The 11,032-nt window shown below is 38.0% G+C and overlaps 1 protein-coding gene across 1 annotated transcript; it reads left to right on the top strand.

Moving 5' to 3' along the window:
* Positions 1-6,194: 6,194 nt before the first annotated feature.
* Positions 6,195-9,209, top strand: LOC122309918 (pentatricopeptide repeat-containing protein At1g10270). Its single transcript, XM_043123697.1, has 2 exons — positions 6,195-6,803; positions 7,248-9,209. The coding sequence occupies exons 1-2, from the start codon at positions 6,331-6,333 to the stop codon at positions 8,797-8,799; spliced, it is 2,025 nt and encodes a 674-aa protein (XP_042979631.1). The 5' UTR covers positions 6,195-6,330; the 3' UTR covers positions 8,800-9,209.
* Positions 9,210-11,032: the final 1,823 nt, after the last annotated feature.

Here is an 11,032-nt window from a genome sequence, read left to right as displayed (position 1 = left end):
TTTTATACAAAATTGCACCCACCCTTTTTATTTATTTATTTATATATATATAGCTTTTTATATGAAAAATAATACTTATATATATAGCTTTTTATAGATTAAGGTTGCATTTGGATCTTAAGCTAAATTGAGTTATTTATGAATAGTAGTGAGTTGAGATGATTACGTGAATTTTGTAGGACTCACTTAAAATGAATTTAGGTGTATTTGAATGTTGAGATAAATTTAGATATATTTATGAGAAGTTGTAAAATGAATAGGTCCTACTATTATTTTTTACTGTTCACCTGACAAGAGGCCTCCCTAGTCTGGTCTCCCGACGCCAAATACTAGGGGTGGGCAGCGGGGCCCCGTTACCCGCTGCCCCGCCCCCGCATAGGGCGGGGCGGGGCATCCGCACCGTCAGGGCCGGGGCGGGGCCCCCCGGCCTGTAAGGTGTAACCCAGCGGGAGGCGGGGGACGGGGACGGACCCCCCCGGTCCGTTTTTCCATAACTTAAGTGAAACAGCGCCGTTTTGTCGTTGACAAAACGGCGTCGTTTCACTTCAGTTATACCCCTTACCCCCCACCCCCCCCCCCCCCGGCGTCCGAAACCCATACCTAGAAACTTCAAACCCTTCTCCCGAGTCCCTCCCCTCCCCTCCCCTCCGAAACCCCCAATCCCCTCCCCTCCGAGCCTAATTCGCCGTGCCGCACGCCGTCCCTCCTTCCTCTGCCACGCCGGACGCACGGTATGTATAATTTTGTCAAATTGTCATTGATTTTCTTAATTTTTCTCCGTTAAATTACATATATATATTTTTGAGTTTTGATCGGAGATTGGAGGAAGGATGGGGTTGAATCGGAGATGGAGGATGAGATTTGTGAATTGTGTGCTGTGGATTCGTTGATTTGTCAAATTGTGTGATTGTTTTGGATTTCAAGCATTTTGGATGTTTCGGATTGCCCATTTTTGTTGTAAATTTCATTGAAACCCTAACCTCTAAATTGATTTAGGGGTAATTTAGGGGTTAGGGTTTCGGATTGGGACCCTAAATTAAATTAGGGTTCCAATCCGAAACCCTAAATTGATTTAGGGGTTTCAATCCTTGAAACCCCTAAAAAAAAACCCTAAACTTGTTTGAGATAATAATCATATACATATATATTTATATACATATATAAATTATTTATATACATATATATAAATTTATGGAGTTGTGAAACTTGTTTGAGATAATAATCATCATGTAACACTATGATTTATTAGGGTTTTTGGCATCTTTCTTTTCTTGGCTAGGGTTTTTGCTCTTGAAAGTATGAAATTAAGTTTTTGGCAAATTTGCACTTTTTGATCTTTTTTATTTTTCATATTTTTTAAACATCTTTCAAGATTTTAAAAAATTAAAAAATATACCAATATACTAATATTAATGTCAGTAACTATTAAGAAAATAATTTTATAAAATTAAATATATGAAAAGTAAAAATGAGAGAACAAAACTATGAAGCATATTATCATTTTTTTTTGTTTTATTTAAAAGTTTTAAAAAATTATAACTATTAGATAATTAAAATTCAAAAAAAAATCAATTTGAAAATTATATAAAATCAAATATGGCCTTCATGAATGTCTTTTTTTATTCAATCATTTAAGTACATATCATTTAATTGAATAATATCATTGGGTGATGAAGACAATGATAATTTTTGGGTGATTAAAATTATGATAATTTTTTTTATTTAATCATTTAAGTACATATCATTTCCAATTACGAATTGAGAAAGTCTGAGTATTTTTAAATGATTGAATAAAATTATCATATGTACTGTGGTAAAGTTTTATACTCATGACTCCACATGATATATATAACGTACACATGATTAACCTAAATTACCTTGGCCTATATATAAATGACACGAAATTAACCCCTACTTGCCAAAACTTAAAAAATGGTAAAAAAGAGAAAAGAGAGAAGAATATAATGCCTATTAAAAAATGCCTATTAAAGTGGCCTATTAAAATAATGCCTATTAAAAATATGAAGCATCTCTCTTTGACTCTTCCTAATCAAATTATTTGGAATTGCTTATATGAGGTGTAAAAACTTATTATAGTGTAGCCATTCATATTATCATCATTATATATAAAAAGTACTTAATACATCAATAATAGTTTTGTATGTAGTTTTTGCTGATTGTGTTGGATTGCACTTTGAATTTTTTTTTTTTGTTGGAGAATCAGGAATGTCTTCGGATTTCAGTGATAGCTCGCCTTCCCCAGCCAACACCCCTACCTCAGAAACTAACCCTACTCCTACCCCTATAACGAGTACACCTTGCCCTGCTCCGAAGCCCACACAGGGCAAGAAATCTGTATCTATAGTTTGACAACACTTTACCAAACTAGAGAGTGGGGACCCCAACAACCCACAAGCTAAATGTAATCACTGTGGAAAAATGTATAGATGTCACTATAGGAAACATGGTACATCCCAGCTGAATGTCCATTTAGAGGAACAATGCAAGAAGAGTCCAATTTTAAAATCCTTAGTAGAGAAGGGCCAATCTAGACTAGATTTTAAAATGGTTGATGGGAGTAGTGGGGCCGGGGGGCCAACATTGAAGGGGTATACGAAGTATAACCCCGATGAGTGTAGAAGGAAGTTAGCTCGTATGATTATCATAGACGAGCTGGCTTTTCAGTTTGTGGAGGGTAAAGGGTTCCAAGAATTTGTCCAAGAGTTGGAACCCAGATTTGTACTTCCTTTTCGTCACACTGTGGCAAAGGATATTAAGAAGATGTACCTTCGTGATAAAGATGTTTTGAGGGGCCAACTCGCGGGTTTGGTAGTTTGCCTCACTACCGATACTTGGACTTCTATCCAAAATATGAATTACATGTCGTTGACTGTGCATTTTGTTGATGCTGATTGGGTTCTGCACAAAAAAATTATTAAATTTTGTCAAATAATTGATTATAAGGGTGAGACGATTGGGAAGACATTGGAGGCCGCAATAAAGGAATGGGGGTTGGAAAAGGTTTTGTCTGTGTCAGTTGATAATACGTCGTCTAATGATGTCGCATTGGGATATCTAAAGAATTATCTTAAAGATACAAATAAGACATTCTTGGGTGGTGAATACTTGCATGTTAGATGTGCTGCACATATTTTGAATTTAATTGTGACTGAGGGGTTAGAAGATGTTGATGACTCGGTTGCATGAGTTAGAATGGCTATGAAATGGGTGAGGTCTTCTCCTTCTAGATTGGAGAAATTCAAAGTTGCTGTAAAGGCTGCGGGCATAACATCGAAGAAGGGCCTTTGTACTGATGTTCCTACCAGATGGAACTCAACCTTCTTGATGTTGGAGGCAGCCCAAGAATATAAGGCAGCCTTTCAATTATTGGGTGATGAAGACATCCAATATGTCAAATACTTTGATGAGCACGGGGGATCACAAAAGCCTAATGGTGATGATTGGGTGGTAGTTTCTACTTTCGTTGATTTTCTTGGATTATTTTATGATGTCACGTTGAATATATCTGGTTCTTTGTACCCTACATCCTATGGGTTTTGTCAACAAATATGTAGGGTAAAAGAAGAATTAGAAGATATGCGTAGGGGTTCCAATGAAAGGATGAGGGGGATGGCAGTGACCATGATGCTAAAATATGACAAGTATTATGGAGATTTGACTAGAATGAATATTTTCTTATATGTGGCTGTTATTCTTGATCTCCGTCTGAAAGTTTCAGGTTTGTTATATGGGTTGGGACTTGTTCACGATCAGGTATGAACTGACATTATTGGTAAATTGGCCCGAGATACCCTGAAAAAATTGTTTGACAAGTTTATGGCAATTAATGGTGATACTACATCGAAGACACATACACCGACCCCAACACCTTCTACAGACACCGTGACCAGGCCTCCTACAAAGAAGCGCAGAATGCCGTGGATTAAGACCCTCACACAGAATCCCACACTAGTCCATCAATCTACGGAGGTCGTTTCTGAGTTAGACAATTATTTGTCAGCGGATATGGTCCAAGATGATGATGATCATTTCGATATATTAGGATGGTGGAAGAATGCCTCAAAGAAACATCCCATCATTTCTGAGATTGCCCGCTGTATTTTGGCCATCCCTATTAGCACCGTTGCCTCGGAGTCAGCTTTTAGTACCGGAGGTCATATATTGGATCCTTACCGTAGTTTATTGTCTCCTACAACTGTAGAGGCATTGATATGCACACAGAGTTGAACGATAGGAAAGGATATTCATGTTCCGGATATTTTAGATTTTAAGGAGACTGATGAGGGTGGTGATCAATCTGGATTTGGACCACCTGATAATTATTTTTTATTTTTTTATTTTAATTTTTTTATATTCATTTCCATTTCATCGTTATTAATTTTAATATTAATTTTTGTAGTAACACATGAGACGTCTAGCACCTCTGCAGCATAAAAATGTGCTCAAGCCCGGGCCGCTCCAACTGTCACACCCCTTGACTCAAAGACAAGCCACAGCTGACAAGCCTCTTTAGAATGATCAATTTTTAATGATTTGTAAAAATTTTGTATTCAATAATTTGTAATGTTGATACAATGTCCTTTGGACATTTTTATGTTTGTAATTTTGTAATTGTTTAGCCTTTCAATTTTGTAATAGCTTAGTTATTATTATTAGTTTATTACGTATTAGACTCTTAGACATAACACTTTTTTTTTTCTTTTAATCTGGGTTTTAAATTTTTTTTTCTTTTTTACTTATAATTTTATGGGCTGAAAAATGAAAATGGCCTACAAAGTATTTTTGGGCCAAAAATATATACTTGTGGACCATTTTGACCCATTGTTGAGATTTCTGGGCCCAAAATGGCCTAGAAATTGCTTCTGGGCCATTTTCGGCCCAGAAATTGCTTATGGGCCCAAGATCCAGAAGGGGGGTGCGGGGGGCCGGACGGATTGCCCCCCCACCCCGTACCCCCGTCATGCGGGACGGGGTACCCCACCCCCGCACACCGGAGGCAGGGGACGGGACGGATTTTCCCCATCCGCCCCATGCGGGGGCGGGGGCCGGGAGGGGGGGTTACCCCGCACCGTATGGTGCAGGTAGCACCCCTACCAAATACAACAAAGAAAAAAAACTTTGGTTGAAACTGCATTGCAGCCATTTTATTTTTCATATTACTATTTTATTTCATTTTTTTTTTCTTTCATTTGTTTTTCCATATTACCATTTCATTATTTTTCACACTTTTATTTCATTATTTATATTATTTCTTATTTCTTATTTGAGTTAAATGAGTAATACCAACCATTATCTTTCCTAATTTTTATTTGATTATATAAAATTTTATTGAATTTTTTTTTTACTTTTTTAAAAATAAAAAATAAAAAATAATATCACTTTATATAATTTTGTGAACATTATTATTTTCCTCTGTCAATGCATGTAAAAATCGATTTTTCACTACATTTTGTATGTAAAATTTGGGGTGGTGGGAAAATTTCTATTGACACAATGGTCCAGTCGTTACATCTTATCTTTTGTTGAAGTTGTCGATTGTGGGGGACAATCAGAATAATCCTTTCTTGCCCGATTGCTTCCAAATTTTAATTGGGTGCCGGCGATTTCAAGTTCATTCCGTCGCGTGAAGCTGCAGCACAGTTTCTCGAGATTGCACGGTGATTTTTATAACAATTCAATTTGGTCACAGACGGCTAAGGGAAGAAGAAGAAGACATTAAAAAAAAAAAAAAAAAGGTAGAGAGATGCACGTAGGAGTTAACGGGAAATAAAATAAAATAAAATAAAAAATCTCTAGCACTTGACAAGGAGGGATTACATCTAGGTACAACGTAAAACCTATTGAAGGCATTTACAATGCAGCTCAGTTCAATGTTTGGTTCTTAGAAGAAATTTAAATTTAAAGTACACTAAACTCAATACAGTTAAGAAATCAAACGCATCATAAATATTTTTTAATATCAAATAATATCAAAACTCAACATTCAAATTGATCATTTTTAAAAAGAAAATGAGAGAGTTACTACCATTTTATTATTAATTTAATACTCTCTTTGTATTTAATTCTTTTAACAAACAAAACAGAAAAAAAGTACAAACATTTTATCGAGCGAGGAAAGAAATTCCACGTTTCACAGGATAAATAAGTAAACAACCATATATACAAACCACGTCATTTTCCCCTAACCGAGAAAATCCTCGTTTCACAGGAAAATCATTGTTATAGCTTTGCCCGACCACTAGGGTTTAAGCCATCGAAGCCATTACGTCTCTCTTTCTCGGCACAGACACACAAACTCTCCGAGAGATCATGTCACTCTTTCGCCTCCTCCTCATCCGCTCTCTCCGCCGCCCCTCCACCACCTCTTCTCCCACCTCACAGAGCCTAACCTCGCTCCTCTTCCTCCACCACCAAAACCCTAACAACAACAGCCTATATCAAACTGCATTGACACGCGGCTTCGCCTTCTCATCCGCCGAGGAAGCCGCGGCCGAGAGACGTCGCCGTAAGCGCCGGCTTCGTATCGAGCCCCCACTGCACGCACTCCGTCGCGACCCCAGCCAACCCCCTCCGCAGCGAGACCCTAACGCCCCACGGCTTCCGGACTCCACGTCGGCGCTGGTGGGCCCCAGGCTCAACCTCCACAACCGGGTGCAGTCCCTGATAAGGGCAGGAGACCTCGATGCCGCCTCCGCAGTGGCCCGCCACTCTGTCTTCTCCAACACTCGCCCCACCGTCTTCACCTGCAACGCAATTATCGCCGCTATGTACCGGGCCAAGAGGTATGTCTCTGTGTGCGTATGTGCTGATCGTAAAGTTTTGAACTTAATGACTATCTATTTTAGAATAGTTTGATTACATTTTAGTACAGTGATCCTATTTTTTGTGTTTTCCACTTCGATGTTGGCCAGTGCAGCATATGGCCTCACAATTTTAATTTTTTTCACCTTTTTTAATCTCGAACAGAATACCCGTATTTTCCTTTTTAGTTTTTATTTTAACAGATAATTATTAGATAACGAAAACATGGAACTTCATCCTTGTCATTAAAAATTATTACTTAGTTAAGGCATGCTATGCTGTGATAGGACGGAATGGAACCTCATCCAGACTCTGGAGTATCTAATAATTTTCAGTTTTAACATGACACCAGGTTTTTGTTTTACTGAATTTGGATTTGATACACTGGTTATTTATTCGTTCTTATGGTGATTTGATTAATACAGGTACAATGATGCTGTTGCTCTCTTCCATTTCTTCTTCAACCAATCCAATATTGTTCCAAATGTTGTATCTTACAATAATTTGATTAATACGCACTGCGATGAGGGCAGGGTTGATGTGGGATTGGAAGTTTATCGGCATATAATTGCTAATGCTCCATTTAGTCCATCGCCGGTCACCTACCGGCACTTAACGAAAGGATTGATTGATGCAGGGCAGATTAATGAGGCGGTTGATCTTTTGAGGGAAATGTTGAATAAGGGGCACGGTGCAGATTCCTTGGTTTATAACAATTTGATTAAGGGGTTTCTGGAGTTGGGGAATCTAGACAAGGCAAATGAGCTTTTTGATGAGCTTAAGGAACGATGTATGGTTTATGATGGGGTTGTGACTGCAACATTTATGGATTGGTTTTTCAATCAGGGGAAAGAAAAGGAGGCAATGGAGTCGTATAAGTCCTTGCTTGATCGCCAGTTTAAGATGGTGCCTGCAACTTGTAATGTCCTATTGGAGGTGTTGCTTAAGCATGGGAAGAAAATGGAGGCTTGGGGATTTTTTGATTCGATGCTGGATAATCACACGCCACCAAATTTCCAAGCGGTGAATTCTGACACCTTTAATATAATGGTTAATGAATGTTTTAAGCTTGGAAAGTTTGAGGAGGTAATTCCCACATTTAAGAAGGTGGGTACAAAACCAAATTCAAAGCCTTTCCAAATGGACGTTGCGGGGTATAATAATATAATTGCCCGGTTTTGTGAGAATGGGATGTTATCGGAGGCGGAGACGATGTTTGTAGAATTGTCCTCAAAGTCATTGTCCCCAGATGTCACAACTCATAGGACTTTGATTGATGCATTTTTGAAAGCGGACAGGATTGATGATGCTTTGAGGGTGTTTAACAGAATGGTGGATGTTGGTTTGAGGGTAGTTGCTAATTTTGGTAACAGGGTGTTTGATGAATTGATCAAGAATGGGAAGGTAGTGGATTGCGCCCAGATTTTATCAAAAATGGGAGAGAAAGATCCTAAACCAGACCCTACTTGTTATGAGGTTGTGATTGAGGGACTTTGCAATGAAGGTATTTTGGATAAGAGCTGGGATTTACTGAGCGAGATGATGAGGTATGGTGTTGGACTTACTCCTGCATTGCAGGAATCAGTAACTGAGGCATTTGGGAAAGCTGGGCGTGGCGAAGAGATTGAGAGATTGTTAGGTATCAATAGGTGGGGATATGCACATGTATCGTCAAGACCACCTCCTCGAACAGCAGGACCTGCACACCAGCCATTGGGGCCCCCTCAAATGGCAAGCCTACCACACCGACCATCTGAATACTCTCAAATGGATAGCGTTCAGAACTCACCTTCTGGACCCTCGCAAATGGCATGGAAGCAGCACTCTCCATCAAAACCCACACAGCACTCTCCATCAGGACCCACTGAAGTGGCATGGCAGCAGCACGCTCCCTCTAGTTCTTCTCATATGGCAGGACTGCAGCACTCGCCATCAGGAGCCCCTCCAATGACTGAACCACATCAGCGACCATCCTGACCAACTCAAATGGAAGGGATGCAGCCACCTCTAGCAGGGCGGCCTCAAATGAATGGGCCCCATCACTTGCCATCAGCAATATCTGAAACAGCAGAACAGGTATTAGTCTGATTATTAGATATTAGGTCAATGATATACTGGTTCTCTTTTGTTCTCATTTTGAATTGGACATTCTCATTTTGAGATGGACACAGAGATGGCTACATCATTGTTATACATTAAGTGTCTCTTTGTTCCACAAGTTTGCTGTGGTCAGTTTCACTTCAGTATAACAATGTGAGTTTTTGGTATTGTTATACATTAAGGCCTGTTGTGAGTATTCAGTCCCTATGTTATCATGAACTGGCTGGCTAATTATTTGTACTTTGAACCGTGAGATATTTATTAGAGACGGCTCTGTTCTCAAATAATGTCAATGATTATGTCTCCTGTTAAAATATGTGCTGAATTTGGAGGTTATATGTGAGATACATTTTAGAGCAAGAATCAGCATGAAGAGTGGGCAGATCTCATTGATTGCACCTTATTTAGGTTGCATTATGATATTGATCTTGGTATATTATGCCGCCTGTGTTTTTGCTGTTTGAAGCAACTGAGTTGGTTTTTGCGCTTCACATGCTGCCTTTTGTATTGCATAAGTATGGGGTTTGTATTAAATTTTTATGCTCTATGTAGTCCATGACTCCATGCATTTGATTGTAATATCCCAGTGCTTTTTCTGCCCACCATCAATTCATATATTACCATTTGATCTTGCAGTTTGGTTTTCCATTATGAAGATTTTTAATTTATTTAGTTTTTGTGTTTAGCATCTATTTGTTTGTGACTAATTAAAAAAAAATATCTATTTGGTCTTGAGTATGCCTGTGTACACGTGCCAACCACAAGTGTGTGAAGAAAAACTGAAAATTAAGGGTTAAGAAATTTCTGCGGTACATTTTGAGTTCTTTAATTATACGACGAGAAATAAATGGTTGTGCCGACTTATCAAAAAGAAAAGAAAAAGAAATAAATAGCTGTAACTTAAACCAATGGATAAAATAAAAATTAAAAAAAACTTCTAACAATGGATAAATGTATGTATGTGTATCGTGTGTAATTGGTTTCACATATCTTTAGACATCTGAAATAATAATCTTTTTAGATTTTTGTTTCTCAAATAAACTGGCTTGAAGTGTTGCTTCATCTGCATGGCAGTTCATGGCATTTAATATCGGAGCCTATGATCATTGGTTTATTTAGAAGAATCCTGATTTAATTTGGAATATTTAGGAGTTTATTCAGATTTGAATTATGTTAGACTATTTCATTGGAGTCTTTTAGGTTTTTGCCTGGATCAATGCTCGTAGGTTGGGTCTTTTGTGTGAGCGTTTGGTGTGCAGATACCTAGACAGTAGTCTTACGAGAGGTTTTACTACCAACTGTTATGTCCTAATAACTGTAATCTTCGAGCCTTGGCTAATTTTTTAAAAAAATAAAAGAGAAATATTAAACCGACCTGGAGATGGGTCCCGATAGTGTGTCACGATTCTCCCTCTTTTTGTTTTTGGTAGTGTATTTTTAGTGATGTTGTTTTGACTCTGTTACTCTTACCTTCACATATATTACAGAACACACAAAGATCAAGGAAATAGTTTTTTTTGTGGATATGTGATTATAGAAGCTGCTTAGATGAACGAGGAGGCTGCACCTTCCTTGGTGATTCAGTGGCCAGTGCAAATAAATAAAGAGAAATGATATTTGTAATCATGGAGTGTCGAGTGCCGTTCAAATTTTTTTTTTTAAAAGTAAGTTAATATGAGATTTATATGAAAATAATAATAATTTTTTAATAATAAATTTTACTCTTTTTTAAAACGATTGTCCTGCACTTACACATTCCATGACTATAAGTAGCATAAATAAATGGACAATATATTTCCCCTCCATGGTGCCTTCATTATTACAATAAATCTGAATTTAAGCTTACGTCGGGATCTATCTTGTGCCTGAACGAACACAGACAGTGTGTACACCTGTTTTATTTTGATCGATCGCTGTGTAGATGTGTGGGTACGGGTACATGCATGTCTGTTTTATTTTAATCTCGTGGTTTTAACGTTTTACATTAAAGGAATGATATTGCTGCCACGGTAATATTGCTAGACTTCTATAATTCTCACAATGGAAAAGCATCCAAATTGATCTCTTACAAAAAAACTTACTGTGCATTCTTGTGCCAAAACAAAAGATC

The sequence above is a fragment of the Carya illinoinensis genome, chromosome 5 (genome assembly GCF_018687715.1).
Source record: "Carya illinoinensis cultivar Pawnee chromosome 5, C.illinoinensisPawnee_v1, whole genome shotgun sequence".
In the NCBI taxonomy this organism is placed as follows: Eukaryota; Viridiplantae; Streptophyta; class Magnoliopsida; order Fagales; family Juglandaceae; genus Carya; species Carya illinoinensis.
This window is presented reverse-complemented; position numbering and strand designations above follow the sequence as displayed.